General features: G+C 40.6%; 1 protein-coding gene across 1 annotated transcript in view; it reads right to left on the reverse strand.

Annotated features, from left to right (window-relative positions):
- Positions 1–8,873: 8,873 nt before the first annotated feature.
- UST (uronyl-2-sulfotransferase) overlaps positions 8,874–21,470 on the reverse strand; it is a gene marked incomplete at both ends in the record, with an annotated part of 55,388 nt that continues 42,791 nt past the window's right edge. Inside the window, 2 exons of the mRNA XM_010185232.1 lie at positions 8,874–9,031; positions 11,347–11,444. Coding sequence (XP_010183534.1) covers positions 8,874–9,031; positions 11,347–11,444 — 256 coding nt within the window. The remainder of the gene's footprint in view (positions 9,032–11,346; positions 11,445–21,470) is intronic.

The following is a 21,470-nucleotide window of genomic DNA, read 5'->3' on the forward strand; positions in this document are numbered from 1 at the left end:
AAACCAGACAACCCATGAATAGATCTGATGAAAGGAAATTGAAACAATGCAAGTATCATGAAGATGTGGGATGAAGTGCAAAATCTGGAGGCTGAAGTCTTTTGGAATTGCACTAAAAGATGAAGATGATGCCATAGGTGGTCTCAGCCTTCACAATCCTAATATAAACACATTATACAGAAATTTTAGAGGGGAAACTCTGCTCATGACAGAGAGGTTCAGACAAGAGCACGCAAAATAACACAAAAAGTGTGTTTGGCTTCAGGTAAAGACCTTGCCAGTGGATTGAAAAGAACACTACGATAAAGGTGGTGGAGAGGAATAGGGAAAAGGTAGCAGACTGCAGAGCACAAGATCTGTACACTCTACCTTGTGTATTATAGCACACAAAAAAAGGAAAGATTAATTAATTCTACAAAAAAAATACTTAGCCTATCTCTGCAATACATTGTAGGCTGTTAGAGCCAGTCTATGAGCTCATGTGTCCAGAAACTTTAACAGAAGAGAAACATTTGATATAGGTTTTTCAAAGGATGATTTAAGGGAACATGGGCTTCACCTTCCACTACAACTCATTCTGAGCACAGCTTTCACAAATTCAAGTCCCATGAGAATCCAAGCCTAAAATAAGAGTTTAAAAAATCTGCACTGTAACTGGCAAGGAGAGAAACCATATCCTTCTTTGCCATATTCAGTGGTGAGACCTGGAAGGCAGCCAACCTCCTGGAATGCCAGAAGTGCTGGGCAGGGGCACTGTGGATCAACACCAATCCTCCTCATTCCTCCAGTTCATGAGGCATGCCTACCATCCCAAGCTGAAAATATGAAACACGCTCATTTCTCACAATAATCTAAGTGATTATTGTTGGTGCTGCTCTACTTCCAAAGTCAACCGCTCATCTTGAAGGAGAAAGCAGAACCATAGTAATATGCTGTCCTGGTTTGAGCTAAATAGAACTAATTTTCCATTTAGTGATTTTACTTTTCAGCTCAGTCTCTTCTAAGTGGCTGAACTTGCTGAAACTAGCAGCATGTTTTTCCAGATAGTGTGTACTGCTACGAGTGATAGTCACAAGGCCATTGTCTCACCATGGGTACCGTGTCTGCGCCTATGGGGAGCGAAGCAGACTCAAGACTGACCAACTAGGTATTCCATCCCACATATGTCACACTCAGGATAAAGCCCAGGGATCGCAAGGGTCTCGAACCTTCTTCTATCTTGGACCCTTCCTTCTATCTCAACCCCTTCAATGGCCAAAGTCCGAGCAGAACTCTGCTAGTTCATCTGCCTCCAATCCTGCTGCTACCTGCTGCTGGGTCTGGTCTGGGACCTTTCCAGTGCCCTGCTCTGCAGAGCCTCTGGTGACATATATGTCACTGGGGGGAGGGGAGGGGGAGAATTTTATACTGTTTTTTATATATGTATTTGTACATATCTGTATATATTTCTTTATTTTCCTACTTAGATTATTAACCTGTAGTACCAGTATTATCGTTTTATTAAATCTGTTAGTTTTATTTTCCAACCCATAAAGTCTCTCTTCCTTATTCTCTTTTCCCTTCTGGGGAGGGGAGAGGGGTTCATAGAGAGCATCTGTCCAGAATTTAGTGGCCAGACCAGCCCTAAACCATGACATAAGTTTGGCAGATGGACCTTTAAATTGCACTTCCCTGCACAGTAAGCTCAGGGAGCAGATTTACCTGAAGTGAGTGTCACTGTCACATCAGAGTGACAGCTACCTTACTTTTTGTCTCAAAATATGCCATTCATTTTGGTCCACAAGATACACCTACAGACAAATGCTCTGTGTAACCATGCACATTCGAGCTAACTCCAATCTAAGAAGCACATGCTAGCAGGGAACAGTAAATACAGCAGGCTTGAGCCTGGACGCAAACTCTCTTGCCACACCTTTACTGTTGCTGGTATTTTAGCAATGAGACCGATACTATCTTGGACAAATCTTTTGGTGCCACAGTTCTATCTCTTATGCAACACATGTATAGTCTGGAGTGGCTTCACCTTCCTCAGCAGAACAAGAACCACAGCTGTTATGAGCTGCCAATCTTTGCTGCAGAACTCGCCACAGAGAAGTTTGGCTTCTGAGATGAATCTTCCAAAGACCTAGCAGATCTTTTGAAAAACAGAGTCATGAGAAAGCACAGAAGTGCTCAAATCCTTCCAAGAGCTCCTATTCTTAAAACTGCTTAGTTTATTCACAATGGGATTTGAAACCTCTGAAGGACAGAAAACAACATATTTTCCTTTTATGGAATTGGAAAAAGAAAGGATATTTCAACTGATTTTGCTTATCACTGATTGGTGCACCCACTAACTTCAAAGCATCCCAGATGAGGCAGTCCAGTTTTGTCCCTACTCTCCAAACCTTGTATTTTCATGGCTAAAGAGCTTAATAATGTATCTACAGTTTTTGATACCACCTTCAGCTTTATAAAACAAATCAAGGAGCAGATTAGTTGTGCAGAATGTCCTAGATGTTATCAGCCTAACTGGGAACAAACATCCTCAGGGATGTGCACTGAAACTCTTCCTCTTTCTTGCACATAGAGAACTGGGTATTTGTTTAACAAGAAACAAAAATACAGTTAAACACTCTTCCCAGAGCTTAAACTGCTTATTTTAGCATACAGATTGTTATATTGTTTCTATGTAATTTTGAAAGTTCAGACTGGAGAGAGAAGAAAGGAACTGTTTGTTCACATTTCCTATTTTTATTTTCTGTTTTCACAACAGGATGTTGGGCGATAAAGAAGAAAACATCACCCAGGCAGAATGTACATTCCCATGTGCTATTACGACTGGCATGATGTTCAAGTCCCCTGAAAGTCCTGAAAAAGCAGGGAGATTACACCACCTTCTGGACAAAACTTTTTAAGTCGCATATTCAGTTACTTCGCTACACATAATGGATAGGACCGTGCCATGGAAACATTATGCATTAGTTACTTCCCAAGTCCAATCTCATGTTCTACCTCCACATGAAATTTAGAATTTTCCTCCTCTATAGAAGTCTTTCATACATAGTTATTCCTCTTGAGAGTATTATTTAGGGAAAACACAAAGCTGAGTGTGAGGCAAAGGAAAAGATAGCATATTTGGAGTCTCCAAAGCTTTTGAACATTTGAATGTGTTAAAAGTTTTCCCAAATTCTGTTTTAATAAAGTAGCAGATGCAAAGAAGTGATGCAAAATAAAAAAGTCTCAGCATTTAAACTGAATCTAATCCAAGCTGCTTTCATTCTCATATCAAGGGAAAGGTTGAGCATTTATGGACAAGAGATGAGCCAATATATTTCTTTTCCACATACCAGCCACAACCTTCTCCAGAAATCACACCTCATGAGAAGCAGGCAGACTATTAGAAGCTGCAGATCACTTGTCCTAACTGCTTTTTATCCTTTAATTTTGTGCTGAACAAAGGCAGAATGTAAGATGATCACAATTTATGGACACTGCACAAAAAGCACTCCTCCTTCCATCAGACTTCTTTCAACATTTCTTAGCCTGAGTTTTTGCTCTAGGTGGTTGAGCCTGCAAAGACATCCAATTCCTGGTCCTCAGAGAGAAAAAAAATAGTGGGATCTTCCCCCCTCCCTTCGCTTTCTTCATATCACAGCAACTCTTCCAGCAATGACTCTCAGTTCCTGAATATTTTCAAATGCATAGCATCCACATCTTGCCCCAGAACAGGGCAGGAGAAAGGCTGCCACAAGAATTTAGTACTAAAGGTATCAGTCAGAATACAGGAGCAGTGCTACAAGAGTGATGGCCAGGAAGAGGGGATAAGGAAAGAGAGAAAAGCCACTCTCTGCACTCTCCACTTTCAAAGAGCTTCATTTTGACAAGGAGTGGGAAATGCTCTTTTCCACTTCCAGCACAGGAATAGTCTGAACCTTCAGTGCTGCCCTGGCACAGGAGCAACCTTCAGCACCAGGCAAAGGCTCCTGGCGTTGATCCCACCCTTTTCCACCAAAGAAGGTTTCACTATCTGCCTGACAACACCTTGCAATAATGACAAATGGCAGCATCTCCCTCCTTACTCAGTTTAAAGGGAAGTGGAAGCTCATAAATAGAAAGTGTCAAGACTGTGTCACCAGTATCCATAAACAGAATGGATTTTAAAAAGTAAGTTTATATTACCCTGGATAATAATACTACTACAGCTAAAAACACTCCCTGTAAATGGGATTCTTAAGAGGAATCACATTTGTATTGCATTTTCAAAAAACCCCACATTTTACAGTTTATCTGAACAATATATTTTCTTCCATCTCACAGCATGGGTAATTTCATTGCACTCAATAAAATTCACTGTTTGAAAATCTTAAGTCAATCTTCTTGCTTTAGAGTAAGATCTACACACTTTCCATGCAAAATGTAACTTTCAAGGAACAAAGATTTTTTTTTTTGTATTGGGAAGAAGCGGTTTTTATAGGGCTTCTGGTGCCAAAGAAAATTTATGGAGTCCTGCAGAAAGATGAGAGGATATGGGCTATTTCTGAGGTGATAAAAAACATTTTGTTGCCTATTCTTTTACATTAGATGCTGTTAACTTTTACCTCATGCCACAGAAGTTGACAAGGCAGAAGAAAATTCTATGTTTTGCTGTGTATAGTGTGTATTTTCTGTCTCTTAAAAACACCAAAGATATGAAACCCACACATGTCCACTTCAAAAGAAACTGTGTAAGTATTCTTTGCATTCTGGTTACCAGCCAGGCTACAGAAGTGAGCCACAGCTAGCAAAAATGAACAGGACTGACCAGTTATTTTTCCTTCACTTGTGCTCCTGAGAGTGAGGAGCAATTTTACACTTAAAGTTGTGCTAGAACTATTTCAGGTCTTTCTAAGAGTTCACAAACACTTCCAAATTCTGAAGTAAATATAATCCAAGGCTCTGCAATTGGATCCTATCTGCTCCAATGCTGGGGAAAAAAGACAAAATTTTAGCAAATTTTACTGAAGAAACCTAGCAAACACAGTAATATTTTTATTTATCTATTTATTCTACCTATCTATTGATCCATCTATCCCACAATCCATCTGCCATTCCCCAGCCCTTCCCTTTTGATCTCTTGTCAAAGGCAGTTCTGACTGTCAAGGCAGGGAGAGTTTGCCACTTTGGACAAGACAGACATCAAAAAAGAGAGTCCTTTTGCAATTCTTGACTTGGTATCAACATTAAGAAAATACTTAACTTCAAGGAAGGAATAGAAAAGGAGAAAAACAGGAAGCTCTGAAGTGTTCCACAAGATAAAACCAGATTGGTTCCACATTTTGCTGCACATTGTTATAAAACCCACAAGTCAAAATATTTGGCATCTGCATGAGCTGAAGGCAATCTTTTTATTAATGCCACCAAGAAAAATATTCTCCTAGTGTCCTTTGACACTAAAATTTCCTGTCATGCAGAAGTGCCAACTTCTTTGGTGAGTTTTTTAAACTCAAAAAAAACTGAGAAAAATTGGTGTGCATTTCAAAATGTGACACTGTCATAAAGAAAAAAAGGCCAGCACAGCAGGTGACAAACAAAATACATTAAAAATCTCAATAACCATTAGTGATAATATCTGAAAAATTCAACTGCATTTCACCCTTTTAACTTTTTTGTATTTTACCTTTCTTCAGTTTCCTTCTGCCAGCTTATGTAAAACAAATCATTGGCATCACCAACAAAAGCACTCAAGTCATATTGCATGAAGCAGTTATCTGTGACATTACATATTCAGACACCTGCACTCACATTTCTGTGCTCTCTCATGTAAATATCCCACTATCTATCTGATCAATAGAGCCACAGTTTTATTGATCTTCTGCTTCAGAACAATAGCAGCAAAGTATTTTTGAATGTAAAAAGGCTGCAGGCTTTGATTTCTAGCTAGAAGGAGGAGAATGACCAAGAGTTCCTTAATAAATGTTATTACCTGCTATCTCAGATGAGAAATTTTACTACAGACACAGAAGAAACAAAGGAGTTTGATTATTGCTTTCATGGTTAAAAGAAACAGAGATGAAAAGAAGTTTTCAGATTTCCTGATTTCTATTAGTGTCAACCTATACTGAAGACTCCTGATAATTAGAAGTTTGCTTGGATGGGAGCTGTAGTGATCTGGTGCCCACCAGAAAGCACCTGTAATGAGGGAGGAGGGTCCCAACTTTGGGAAGAAGAAGGAGTTTAACCCAGAACTCCTGCAGATGTATCTTAAGTGCACATGTGATTTTATGGGTTTGATAACATCTAACAGTTTGCTTCCTACAGCAAGAGGTAGGTGCTTTTAATTTGGTTTAGATTATTATACTGGTGGGACAGAAATCACCAACTTCCTACTCTGCTTTCTAATCCATGTAATCCACTAAAGCAACACTGGATGGAAATTGCCTTCCTTCAGTTAATTTCTGCTTCAAAACAGCTCTACAGATCCAGTTTTTCAATCGTGTCTAATCCAGAACCACTTATTGCAGTGGACCCTGGCGTAGAGATTCACTGACCTGGAAGTGAATCACCTTTCTGTACACAGTCCTTCACTGTGTTTTTCTCATCTCTGTATCTTCAGCTAATAAAAGATAAGATCTGGAAAAGCTTTACTTTCTTTACATGAAAAAAGGAAAGATTGCCATAAGAGTATCTCAGGTGGAGCAGCTGGTCAGCAGACAAAACTGTAAATTGAACAGATTTTATCTGCAAATGTTAGGTGCAACAAAAGGTCAGTTTTGGCCCAAAGTATCTGCTGCTTCGTGGGATCACCACACAGCTGGGCAGAGTAATATCTCTTCTTCCCAGTGCTTCATGATGCAACAGCAGAGGGTGTTGCAGATCAGGTCTAAGGTGCCCTGAGGAAAATGATGGATTTCTTACACAGCACTTGGTTGGTTTTTTTTTTCTTTTTTTTTTTCTTCACTGATTCTGTTAAGTTTTTTGTAATCATTAGCACCAACTCAGAAATAGCCTGAAAAATAAAATAAAAAAAAAGCCAAATATATTCATGTATGAAAAGAGGAGGAGAGAGTTCACACAAGGAAACTGTTTCCTTATTCTTCCATGTCAGTAAGTGAATGGGAAAAACAAAAGTTCAATCTGCATGAGGAATACTGAAGGAAAGAGATGAATCTTCAGACATGACACAAGATGAGGCATACACATGAAATCCCAGAGGAAGTCACTGTCCTGAAACAGGGGATGAAATCTCCCCTGAATACTGGAATATACACAGTGAAAAGAAAGATTATCCAGTACTTAACAATTCTGGGAGATTGCTTTTTTCACACCTGATGGTTTCTAGGGCACCCTGATGAAAATCGAGACTGATTGTTACCTTCCCTCATTGTAGGAGAAGTGAAAATCTATGGTGCACAGAACGGCTGAGGAAGTCCTATTGATCTTCAAAGAAAAGTGTGCTCACTGCAAAGAGAGCATCCTTCTATTGATCCCTCTATTGCCTCTCCCTCGTGTAACACGGCCATAGGCAAACCTTGGAGACTGAATTGTGCAAATCTTTAGGAAGATTTCCACATACAACAAATGTAGGTCTTTTTATTTTTTTATTTTACAAAGAGAACTAACTGATCCAAAACCGGGCACTGCTTTCATGTCAATACCATACTATGCTCTCCTTATGTCTGTTAATGAGCAAAATAGATCTGTGGGTGGATACAGCACCACATCAAAGTAACACTCTCACCTTCTTAATGGCTGCCTTCACTGCCTCATTGCAAGCAGATAATGACCCACTGAAATCACATTCAAAGAAAGAATGCCACACTTTTCCTGTAATATCTGCATCACTGCTAAATACAAATCGTTCAAAGATGCACTCTGGAAGCAGGGACTGATTGGTGGACAGTCACCCATAATTCCTGGTTATGGACAGAAACCTATAATTTCTCTCAGTCAAAAGCCAGCCATCAGCTGCATGCACTACGAACAAAATTCAATCTTTGATCCATGTGTTTTAAATACATAATTTGGAACAAAACACACAGTTCAGTGGCTGTAGGCATTTCACATTGACATGAATTCAACCAAGTCACCAAGCAAGAAGGGAAGTTTTGTCTCTCCCTGGTTCATACGTTGTTGATGGCCCAGCCAAATGTAAGCAGGAAATGAGGAATGATATGCACAACCCACAGAAGCACCTTATTTCTTGGTTTACGCATAAGACACAACACTGTCTTCTAAAGAAGTCAGCAATAAGTAAGTGTTGGGAGGGATGGACTGACGCAGAGAAGAGAGAACCCTTTCAGACTGACTATTGGGTGTAAATAAAGGGGTGGATTAAGTGCTCTCAGTTTTCATTTTTCTACTCTAGTGTCCTAAGTCTTTTTCCTCAGCATGCTTTGTACTTAAAGTGCTGTAAATATGTGTTCTTATTTGTGCTTTACCTAAACTCAGTTTAACTGAAGGTGTATTTCATTTCAACTCTCAGTCAAGGTTGAGGGAAAGAAAATATGCTGGTACTAGAGAATCTCCAAAGTGTCCAAGCTCCCCAGACCATTTCTCGAAGGTTTGCTTAGGTAGATACTGCTGAAACCATTTTGAGAATATTTCGACAGTAGTATTTGAGCGCTGAGTATGACAGAATTAAAAGACGAAAAAGCCACTCCAGTGGTAAATGGGAAGATTTCTGGCACATGGCAAGATCATTGGAGCACCAAGTGCTTGCCCAGAATGAAAACCACACAGTAACATAAAAAATAAAAGCAGAATACGTACCCTTTCCCACCAACCAAATCTGTTCCCTAATAGACAGATAAACATCTTCATTGACTAAACACGACATAAACACGTATCTTTCAGCAGCCATGCAGATTTTGTCAAAGTTTCTAAAAGAACAGCTTTTTAATGGAAAAAGTTACCTGGGTTTTTGTAGATGCTAAGCACATCCTTGAAATAATGAGGTAAGAGTCTTTCTAATAAAAGCAGCACATCCTCCAACTCCTCCAGAATGCCCACAAGCAGAAAATTTTCATTAACGTTCAGCTTTGCTCTTTCAAGGGCCCATTCACCAGGTTCCCTATATGAAATTAATAGAAGAAGAGGAAGAGAGGGGGGAAAAAAAGAGTTTAAAAACACATTTACTTCAGAAATTCAAGCCAAGAACACAACTGAATCAAAAAATATTCAGTGCTGTACTTCTGACAGAACATAAAAAAGCCCCCACCAAACCTGGGTGGCTTACGGAACTTTTCTGCACAACATATAGAAATAGTCTGGCATGTAAAAACATGATCACATTAAAAGGTTAACCACTGTGTGGAAGTACTCCATTCTGAAGTTGACAGGGGATGTAACGTCAGTGTCCCAAACTAAAAGAAATAAGCTCTTTCATAGGGTCCAGCTGGTATGATGAACATCCGAGCCACATATGCTACCTAAGAGCAGCTGGAGATCACACCTCCATTAGGCTATTGTAAACTCTATAGACAACAGTGAATTTAAGAACCTTCGCTGAGTTCCTTGCAAGCTCAGACCTGTGAACTCTTTTATTTCAACTCGGGACCATGACCAATCTCACAGGAGGAACAACTTCCCTGGGTGCTAAAAGGGTGGCAGTGTCCCTGCACCACACCAGAACTGCTGTGAGCAACCACTGTCTGCTGTTATCAGGGAATACCACATAGGAGACTCTGTCTGGTTTCTTACACCGTCCTTTAACTTTTGCTAAAGTCTCCATGAGCTTCCCTTTCCCTGCCATTATGCCTGACTCCCCTGCAGCTCTGCTACAGGATTCGCATCTGATACTGGTTTTGAAGGTTCAGGGTTATTGTATCTTTACCTCCATTGGGAGAAGCTGGCAGGACACCAGTACATCTTTACGTTTCTCTCATAGTTTCTTGGAAGCACAGTTTGCTTAGACAAGCACATGAATCCTAAATCTCTTAGACTAACATTAATTATGACCTGGGGGCAGCAGTGAGCATTAATATTGACAGGGGATATAACGCCAGTTTCCCAAACTAAAGGAAATCAGCTTTTTTCACAGGGTCCAGCTGGTATGATGAACATCTGAGTCTTAAGAGTAGCTGGAGATCACACCTCTTCCCTGACTCCATTAGGCTATTGCAAACTCCAGGCAACAGTGAATTTAACATCATTTGTCAGCAGCTCTGTTGATGACATATGGAAAAGCTTATTGCTTTACACTCCCACTAGAGCAGACTTGGAGCAGGATTTTAATTTCCCACCACTTTCTGTGCACTAATCCATTTTCTGAAAGTGCAGAGTAACCTAACAAATGCTGCAAGCCTCCTTCTTGCAGCTTCTAGTGAGACTAAGGAGTAGCTCAAGGAAGTGCAAGGGCATGATAGAAGACACATATCCAATGAGCCACAAAACAGTAGTTTAACATACTGCTTGGGAACCTCAGAGACTTGTGAAAGTATTTATGTATATGACTGTTGTTAATGAGATTACTCATGCACACAAGCTAAATGTGCAACCATAAGCACTTGCAAATAAGGCCAAAATACATTAAGAAAAAAAAGTGTAATAAAAATGAAGCAATGAATCTGTTTTGTTTCTTAATCATAACTTCACCTATGCCAAAAAACTAAAGCAGGATTTTACAGCAAAGATACTTAGAAACTGAGACATAAGAAGGAACACATTCTTGTTTTTTTATTACTGCTACAAAAAAGTAAGGCCTTTGAAAGAAATTTTTTAAAACATGTGCAGTTGCTTCACTATGGAGAAGCAGTAATAAATAAACAGAATACCTTGAAGTTGAACAAAGCTAATAAAAAACATGTTGTGACCAACAATATAAAGGTATTTGACAACAAGCAGGTATTTAAAATTATTCACATATTATTGCATAAAAGTTTACTATGCAGTATCAGTAATACAGCAATATGAGAACAGCATAGACACATGAAAAATGAGCTAGCTCAATTACAGCTGTAGAAGGCTGCACTTTACATGATTACTACTTGTTACACGGACACAGAAACCTAGAATTGCTCACATATAGACCTGATATGAGCATCTGAACAGAGTTAAAACACATATTATAAAATTACAGTGCAGGTAAAATGAGCAATGAGCACATACAGTCACTGCCATTCTCACTTTGCCAGCCAAGAAAAAAAAGTTCAGATAAATACATCCAGATTTGATTAATTATTCAAGTATTAAATCAGGAAAAAAGAATAGTACTATATTTGCATTATCCTCCTTACTCTAGAATATATATATGTACACAGTTATAAGATACAGCTCTACATCATACTTACACTCTTCTATTGTACTTCAAATAACTGTTGCCTGTTTCTGACAAAATGTTGGCAATAGCTATTGCTGAACAAATTGAGATACCTTGTATATATTTACCTGCATCTTGGATGCTGTCCACAGAAATATGGTATGATGTAAAATAACCTGGGATTGGAACATTCAGGGTAGTTTTCAAGAATACATACATTAATGTCCTGTGGGGAAAGAAAGAAAAAAAAAAGTTGAATACTGCATTTTCCTTTCTCTATTAACAAGTGTTTTCTTTATTTCATACTTTATGCAGTCATCTTTGAATCAGAAAATTATGCTGACGCTATACCAAATACCTTTAAAGTCACCTACCAGTCAATTCATCTACTTATAAATATTATTAGAAAGCTTCAGGAGGAGGAAAAAAAGAGTAATTTTGTCCTAGAACGCAAAAAAAAAAAATCTTTTTTCTTGCTGCAAATACCCCAAATATTATATTGAGATTACTGCATGATTCAAAGCAAGACACATGGATCAGCTTTCATACTAAGTTATATTTAAAATATTCTGATTTTTTTCAGACTTCTTTTTTCTAAATACACCCTGGGGGAAACACAAAGTTGCCAGAGTAAATAAAACTGAGAGAATTTTTTTTTTTTAATTCTGCTTTATTCAATGACTGTAATTCACATAGCTTACTCTTGATATAAAAACATACATCACCTTTGATTTCAATTCTGTACATTCCTCAGACGTTCAGAATTGAGCTTACTGTGTAAACCCCAACTGAGTACAGGGCTTATTAGAAAGTACTTATAATTTTCTTGATTTATCATTCATCTAATTAGGAGCCATTTATCATTTTTTAAAGACTAAGCATAGCTACAGAACCCTAAGGAACTGTTTTCCATTTCTAGCTTTACTCTAGTGAAATAACAAACATTACCTGCAACTGGGATTGAATTCCACTGTCCTTATCCTCACCCTGCAAGCAGACCCACTGACCCCAGAGACATACACAGGGCAAAAAAAGAAGTGCAAGACAACATAGACAAAGATGAAAGGATCTCATCTTTACAAAACCAATCTTCATTCTTATTTATAAGACATAAGTGCGTGGCAGCGTGGGAGACATGGAGAGCACCCCCTGGTCTCTCAGGGCAGCGTGGGGTACAGGCCTACAGCTGCGGCATCCGCTTCTGAGACCTCAAGTGCACAAAAGCTCTTCCCAGAACTTCAGCCCTCATGTCTAACTTCATTAGTGTTACATTTGGGTCTGTAAGGCTTTTAAAAGTACATTCCTGTTTCTTCCTCTGTCTTACACTTACATAAATCAGGTTTTATAAGCAGAAGATCCTGGGCTGGGAAGTAAATCACATGGTGAGGAACCATCAAAGAAAACAACATAAAAATTGCCAATTGGGATACAAACAACTCATCTTCCCTGCTCCCCCCATGTATTCAAGCATACTGAGAAGGCCTTGCCTTAAATATGCACCGGAAGATTTATGGTCAAGACCTGAATTTTGACATTCAAGGCTCTGAGCTGAAGCTATCCAGCCCTCCATTCTCAAAGCTATGAATGTTACTAAGAAATCCACTGGTGGCACAGGCAATGTGTCTCTCCTATAATCCCAATAGGTTTTTTGTTTGTTTGTTTGTTTTTAACATGATTTAAAAATTGCAGTTCTTTAAAGGCTGATTTTACTATAGACACCGCCAGAGATGTTTTCAGGGATACATATTTTCTGTTTCTGTACGAATGTTCTAGAGATCTGCAATGAATGTATGAAATGCCTGTATTTTAAAATATCTGAAATACTGTCCTGACATTACTTTAAATTATGCCCAAGCCAGCTTGCAATTGATAGGTGGGCTGATTGAAAGGCAGAAACATTTACAGAAGATTTAAAAATCACTAGTAACACCCAACTAAGAACCATTCCTCTTTTCTCACTCCCATACAAAGGTGAACGGACATTAACTCAAAACGAATAAATTCATCATTTCTTAGCAAGAATAATGAATACAGTGAGTCAGAAAATATTCCCTGAGATAAATAAGTATCAATACCCAACAAAAAAGTGTAACAGGGACCTTCTTGTCATTCTAAAAACAATATCTGATTAATATGGCTGGAGAAACATCCATAAAATAAAAGTGACGTAAATTCATGTGGAAAATCCTGCAGCTTTAACAAGCAAACAGCTTATATTTAGTCAAAAAGAGATTTTTAGAATTCCTTTTTTGGGTAAACTGCTGTAGGATCACTGGAACAACCAGGATGGCACTAATCTAAAGTATCGAGTGGCAATTCCCTTCTAATTTGATTAATGGAAGGAATGCAAAAAGATGAGTGATTTTTCCCTTCCTTGTTGATGCACTCAAGGTTTAAGATAAAGGCCAGGTATGCTTCATATGAACCTACAACTTTTCGCCCCACAACGGCACACATTTCACATTCCTGGCATCAGAAGCAGGGGATTTTCTCTACAGTAAAAGCACTGTCCCTCTCTCATCTCTGTGGCCCATATTACAGCTGCTGCATTTGCAGCATCTGCTTGCCTTTCCTGCTTTACCGTATACATAATCTGTGAAATAAATCACCAGCCACCATCCATCCCTTCAGAGATTTTATTTTATAATTACACAGCTCCATAAGATGTGAAATCAGTTTTTAACCAAGAGGTGGGATGAAAGAAAGCTCAGCCTGGGGTGTGCTAATCATTACAAAACTTCAGCACACCTACAGTAAGCTGCTCTTCGATTGCTAGCGGGACTTACAGGAATTTCTGGGGTTTTTTTCCTGAGTCAATGTCTCATTTCCCAGTAAGAGCATGTCTTCTCAGCAGGACACAGATCTTTCAGGGCAGAAAGGTTTTTAAGTAAGACAAAAAAATTGCAAGGTGACAGAAGACAGCCTTGCTTATTTAAATCACTGAAGGAGCCTTGTAAAAAAATATATACTAACACAGCCAGGAAAGATACAGACAGTAACACACACAGCTACTTTGGTCATATCCCTACACAATAAGGAAAAAGAATTTTTATTTTATTCCTCAGCTCCCAGTTACAATCCACACTGCTCACATCCCGCTGGGCTTTTGACTCCAGCAGGGCAGAGGGGTGCCCAGGAACCAACCCTGGGGCTACAAGTAACAACGGAGCACAACTTTCTTTTTAATAGTACTGTATTTTTCCATTGTTGCTACAATGTTGACCGAAATGGTAAATTTCTAATGACTTCTTTATTATTTCATAAAATTGTCTTTCATATTAAAAAAACCACAATGTGCCCTAATCAATTAATCTGTCAATGAGCCAGACTACTAATCTATCAGAAATACACCAAAGGTGTGTTACTAATATATATCTTTTTAAGTTAATAACAAAGTGTTTTATTTGCCATAGCAAATTCATACATGTCATAAGAAGAAATCCACACATTATTAAAAATATTTCATGGATACAAAATTCCTTTGGGAATTCTAATGCTATCAGAAAAAACAGCAAACTTTTAAGTATTTTTTGTAGAACAATACACAACTTACTTAAGTTAATGCCTTTAATTCACGGCAAATACTGTACCATATGCAAAAAGATGTGACCTTTGATCTGAGAGTTTGATTTTATTTTCCTCTTAATATAAAATCCTAAGAGCACTGGGGAAATAATATTTTTTTTGTCCAGTAGAAGGAACACCTAGGTTTTGGGTTTTTTTTAAATATTTCTTGGGCTTCAAAGCATTGTCTATTTCTTGATCCTCAGTGTCTCAACCAAAAATTACAGCAATACCAGATTCTGCCATGGTTGTACAGGAATCCTTAGAATCCCTAAAAATTTAAAATGAGGAATCATAACTCAAATACATACATGCCTTGCAAATATTTTTCCATTAATCTATGGGAAGCCATAAAAAGGGCCTTACTCTTACAATCAAAATTAAATAAAAATATGACAAGTTGTCTTTCCATGCCCTGCCCTTGTGGGATACTGCAACTTCAGTGAAACCAGGAGACGCTGCTTACAGCCCAGCCATGGTGCACACTCCTTACTTAAGTCTGAAGGTTGCAGTTGTGAAGTTGAGGTGTGTCATGAAGGCTACAGAGGAAACAGAGAGCTAAATAAATACCTTTCAAGTCTCCATAAAAAGAAATTATACAAAACGATGTGGAAAACCAGAGAGTGAGCCCAGTCTACGATGACCTCTCCTGCTTATGAGGCTGTTCTTCATATGTCGCTGCAGTTAGTGGTGCAGTCTAGTCCTCGCTGTCACCAGCCAAGGAAAATTCTTCTGCTCTACTGACAGCCCCCAAGAATCCTCTTGTGGCTTGTAAAATGTTTTCTCACATACTTGCTTGGTGTTTATAAAGAGGTCACACTGACCGTTACATCCTGAGGACAACATTGCATCATATGAAGTAAATACAACCACACTGAAAAATAATAAGATCCGCTGCTTTCTCTGACCCCAGCTAGGGAGCTCTGGGTGGCCATGGGGTGAGGGGGAAGAAAATGTAAACATGAGAGCCCAGAAAAGGGCTCACAAGTGTAAATATGGAATGAAAGGAAAAGTACAACTTCCTACTTTGTAGGAAAGGTACTGAAAAGCCAAGGTATAGTTGGTGTGAAGGTTTTCAAAGATAAATGTAACATGACTTACTAAATCTTATTTAGGAGCACAAATGATTTACATATTTTTATGGAAAATAAACTATAATGGAACACATTTTTAACCCTAATTAGAGAGGTCTTTACTTCATCAGGTGATATTTAATGTTTCTATTCAATCTCAGCAAAGTGTTTGGATAACTGGAGCCACCTAGCAGCAAGATAATCTGTTTCTTTCAAATTCTGGAGGCATTTGGTACTTGTTTGTGCATCTATGCTAACGCCACTGGCAGCAGACTGGTGAGGGGTGGGCAGGTGCTGCGCATCACTTCCCAAACTAGTACTGCCAACACTCGAAATCAAGTGTTTCCCACTCTGTGCTATGGTGGTACTAATCCCCTCCAAGGAGAACTGCCATGTGGGGTGGATTGTGCCATACTGGTGGTCCTCTGGAGACAACAGCCAGCTGGACAAGTCAACTGTGACACCAGGGGTAGGCTGCAGAGCAAGCAACAGGCACTCTGGGGAGAAGCTCCACAAAAGCAGGAGGGGACGAGGCTTGGGGATGAGTGGCTGGAAAGCTGTCATGCAGAAAAGGACCTGGGGGTGTTGGTGGACAGCAGGATGACCATGAGCCAGCAATGTGCCCTTGTGGCCAAGAAGGCCAATGGCATCCTGGGGTGTATCAGAAGGGGTGTGGTGAGTGGGTCAAGAGAGATTCTCCTTCCCCTCTACTCTGTCCTGGTGAGACCACATCTGGAATATTGCGTCCAGTTCTGGGCCCCTCAGTTCAAGAAGGACAGGGAATTGTTTGAAAGAGTCCAGCGCAGAGCCACAAGGATGATCGAGAGAGTGGAGCATCTCCCTTATGAGGAGCGGCTGAGGGAGCTGGGTCTCTTTAGCTTGGAGAAGAGGAGACTGAGGGGAGACCTCATTAATGTTTATAAATATTTAAAGGGTGAGTGTCAGGAGGAAGGAGCCAGGCTCTTCTCAGTGATGTCCAATGATAAGACAAGGGACAATGGGAGCAAGCTGGAACATAGGAGGTTCAATCTGAACATAGGGAAAAATGTTCTTACTGTGAGGGGAACAGAGCACTGGAACAGGCTGCCCAGAGAGGTTGTGGAGTCTCCTTCTCTGGAGACATTCAAAACCCACCTGGACACGTTCCTGTGTGACCTAGTCTAGGTGATCCTGCTCTGGAAGGGGGGTTGGACTGGATGATCTTTCAAGGTCCCTTCCAACTCCTAATATTCTGTGATTCCAGATGGCAGAGCAGATCTAGCTAACCAAAATGTGGATTTCTGTCCCCAGACATCCCCCTTTGCACCAGCTGCAACTGCCTCTTAAACTCCTGTGCAGGCTCCACCAGCTCAGAAAGCAACAGAAACCCTATTCTTGCCCTCCATTGCCTTCTGGTCTTCTACCAGAAGAGTGAACAGCACGGGGCTTGCTCAGAGATATGCTGCAATGCCACTGCAGCGCCACCACCCTCCAGCTGCACAGGGCATGTCCCCTTCGAAGTGATGCAGGCCACATTTAATGACTTCACTTGCCACATTCATTTCTTTTAGTCATTTTGCCAACGTGGTCACTTCAACAACTGGGAAACATTTGCCAGATCACGTGGCTGTTTCATCCCAGCACTGACTCTCCCACTATGCCCAAATACTGCCACTGCTGCAAGAGTCACACATGCTCCCAGCATTTTCTTCTGTGGCACCATTAAATGCACAGAGATTTCTCTCTTTTTAGCTGCCTGGCAGATCTCAGGTAGTTACTGATGAGAAAGCAGAGGTAGTCCTTGTGTCTCAACCTGAAGAGGATCTCAGCTGCTGCAAAAGAGAAGACCACAGCTACGAGACACACCCAGTAAGGCTAATCCTATGGTGTGACCATGCAACAGATTTAGGTCTGCCCTGTGAAGACAAATCCTAAAGTAGATGGAGGCCAGTGACAAGATTTTGGGAACTGGAGCATGAAACAGGTAAATCCTTGGGGCACCCAAACAGCTTGGGCTGTGCTTCGCAAAGACGATCTCTTCTAGTTGGCTTTAACCATCACCGGCACACTTAAAGGTCAAGAGGTATGTTGCTTTACCTTTGACAAACAGTACATCTGAAAGTGAAGCTAAGGTCTGCATTTTAAAACTAGTTTGCAGTCACAGATAATACTCCTTTCAACTCTTTCTTGCTTGGGGTGTCTGTTTTTGAGGAGATACACTTCTGAACACTTTTGTACAGCTTTTGAAAGGCTGCATAGACATTTCACACCTTTACAGGTATTCAAGATCCTTTCATCCACACATATGTCAAGCGTTGACATATGCTTTTTTTAAAAGAAAAATTTCTTGATCTCTTTAGTTCCCAGAAAACCCTCATTATTACTTCTTCAACAAACTGCTCTTTGCCTTCAGCTACATCACATATTTGATAAAAAGCAGCAGCAAAAGCAACTGGAGAATAAAGAGAAGAAAGGAGCCTGTTCATCACCCATACCTCTGTAAGGCTTAGTGCATGGCTAGAGAAAGAGACAGTATAACAGCCTACACAGGAGATCAGAAGAACATCCTTTAGAAACTTTCAGGGAGCAGCAGCGCATTGGATGAGCAAAAGCACCCCACCTCATTCGAGTCAAGCTACTGTCCTCTGACTTTCTTAATTAAAGATTACTTTAAAAAAGAAGCTGTCCTGTAAAATAAAGCAATGTGCAATGTGTTTCTATAAGTGTGTTGGCTTCCCTTCCCCCTCGCCCCCCCAATAATTTTTCACTTATTATCTGGAAACAGACTCTGTTTCCTTCTCCTCTTTTCCAGTTCTTCAGAAGCTTCCTACAACTAACACTTCTGTCAGCAAATCATTAGCCAACCACTCGCTTTGACACGTGGGGATGTTTACTTACGAGCTACAACAAAGTCTCTCTTCTGCAGATGACTGGCTTTCCTGCAGGCAAAGAGAAGTCCCGAGAACTGTTATGGTTTAAGGGTTAACAGCCTGAAAGGGAAGGACAGGTGGTGTCTGTAGGACCATGGGTTCTTGCGGGCTTTTCCTGGTTTCCTGGGCTCCTTCCTATCACATCTTGGGGCAGCTGGGGCTGCCTCCACGTGCTTGGCAGCATCCACCACCATCAGCTTCCTGGCACCACTGTGGTCCTTCGTGACGAGTCACAGCGGCCACGAGGCCCTGCTCAGACACTTCCACTCGGGACTACTGGGATCGGGTTTTGTATATAGTTAAATATCCTTTGTGCCTTATTAATTCCCTTTTCCTTTCCCCTGTTGTTTTTCATTAAACTTGTTACAGACTTAACCTTGTTGAAGCATCTTTTTCTCTATTCCCCTTTTTTTTTAATCCTCTTCTGGGAAGGTGGGGGACAATAGAGAGAAAAATCCTGCTCCCTGGGCTTGCCCTGAACCTTAAACGGAGACAAGAACTGAGGCATGGTGTCAGCACACAGTCAGTAGCCAGTACCAGTCAGTACCAAGGCCAATCTGGCATCTTGCAGAATGCCCCTGGGAGTCCCTGGGAATCAATGAGGACAACTGGAAGGACTGGACCCCACTATGTTTTCCTGACTGTTCACTGGGATGTTTCTGAAAGGACTCTTATGAAAAGTTACCACATACACAGCTGTCTTGGAGAAACAACAGACAGCTATGGACAGAGGCAATGTTTAACTGTCCACACTTCAGCTTTTTTCTGTATCAGCTGTCTAGCTAGGCTACTGCAAGCCCAAAGGCTCCAAAGATATTTTGTTCCTTCTCTGAGAGCGAGCTCCCTCTCTGGCATTACTGGTCTGGATAGCAAGTCACAACAATATGTTGGCTTGAAGCCAGTCAACCACGTACACAAGAAAAAAATACATTAAAAAAGTGAGGAACATAAAGATCTCTGCTTTGAAAAAACGTTTCTTTAAAGAAATATTCACTTTAGAAATATGAAAAAACCTTAGTTCTCCAATGTTTAATCTAAATACAATTAAAGGAAAAGAAGCATTTTTGTTCATTCTTTAGCATGGCACTCTCTCTCATGAGCAAGACTGCTACACTTTCCTCTTCTGAGTCTCCAGCTCAGAGACTCGATGGATAGTAAAGACAGGCCAGACAGCTCTCCTTCTCTCCAGGCAGGAGGAAGTCTACCAGCCATCCTGAAAAAGGGTGGAGAGAGGAGCTGCCTGCAAGTGCTCTCCTTGTGATGAAATCTTAGAAAGCCTGGAAATACTCTTTTTTCAGTTTCATCTTCAGAGAATGAGTTTTCACCAATCCATATGTTTAGATTGAAACTGAACTTGACTTTGTATCCAAAACACCATACAAACTGAAAAGGCTTGAGTAGATCTGTCTGCTGTTATCTACGTGTAGTCTGACTGCTGTTCCCACAGATATAAACAGCTTTACTCTAGACAACACGCATGGTCACTTCCTTGCTGCTCCATTTCTTCGGGGTTTGCAAAGCATATCACCACACCATGCCACTGAAGAGCAGCAATGTCGTAACTCCCCATAGCTGTGGTTACAAGGACAGCTTACAGACTTATACTAAATATTTCTATTTCCCACACTCCAGTGCAGCACATTAATCCTGCATTTGAGAGAGGGGATGGGAAGCTTACAGAACCCTTCACAACTACTAATGACTTGAGATCAAACCTAAGTATCAGCAGAGATAGTATAATAAGGAATTAATGCCCTCCAAAATTCCTCAAAATTATTATCCTGTTACAGGAGGATCAGTGCGGCCAAGTTAGATATGGCGATGCACTCTCTGAGCCCTTCCCAATAACCAATGGTGTGAAACAAGGTTGCGTTCTTGCACTGACTCTATTCACAATCTTCTTCAGCATGATGCTCCAAAGGGCCACGGCAGACCTCGATGAAGATAACGGCATTTACATCTGATATTGTACTGATGGGAGCCTATTCAACCTAAGGCGACTGAAGGCCCACACTAAGACCCTAAATCACCCTGTCCGCGAGCTGCTTTTTGCTGATGATGCCCCCTGGCCGCGAGCTGCTTTTTGCTGATGATGCTGCCCTCGTTGCTCATACAGAAGCAGCTCTGCAGTGCTTAACATCCTGCTTTGCAGAGGCTGCTGAGCTTTTGGGGCTGGAAGTCAGCTTGAAGAAGACAGAAGTTCTTTACCAACCTGCACCTCAGGAAGTCTTCCATCATCCCCAAATCACCATAGGCAAATCAGAGCTTAAGTCAGTCCAGTAGTTCAACTACCTAGAAAGTACCATTTCCTCGGATGGTAAGATTGACAAAGAGATAGACAACAGGTTAGCAAAGGCATATAGAGCTTTCGGAAAACTCCATAAAAGAGTCTGGTGCAATAAACACCTGAAGAAAAGTTTAAAGATTAGTGTCTACAGAGCCATTGTACTGTCTACCCTTTTATACGGGTCTGAATCATGGGTCATCTACCACCACCACCTTCCATCAGCGCTGCCCCCATACAATCCTAAACATCCACTGGACTGACTACGTGACTAATGTCACTGTCCTTGAACAGGCAGGGGTCACCACTATTGAGGCCATGCTGTTGAGGATGCAGCTGTGCTGGGCAGGGCACGTCTCCAGGATGGAGGATCATCGCCTCTCTAAGATCATGCTCTATGGTGAACTTGCCACCGGCTGGCC

The sequence above is a fragment of the Mesitornis unicolor genome, unplaced genomic scaffold (assembly GCF_000695765.1).
Source record: "Mesitornis unicolor isolate BGI_N332 unplaced genomic scaffold, ASM69576v1 scaffold24195, whole genome shotgun sequence".
In the NCBI taxonomy this organism is placed as follows: Eukaryota; Metazoa; Chordata; class Aves; order Mesitornithiformes; family Mesitornithidae; genus Mesitornis; species Mesitornis unicolor.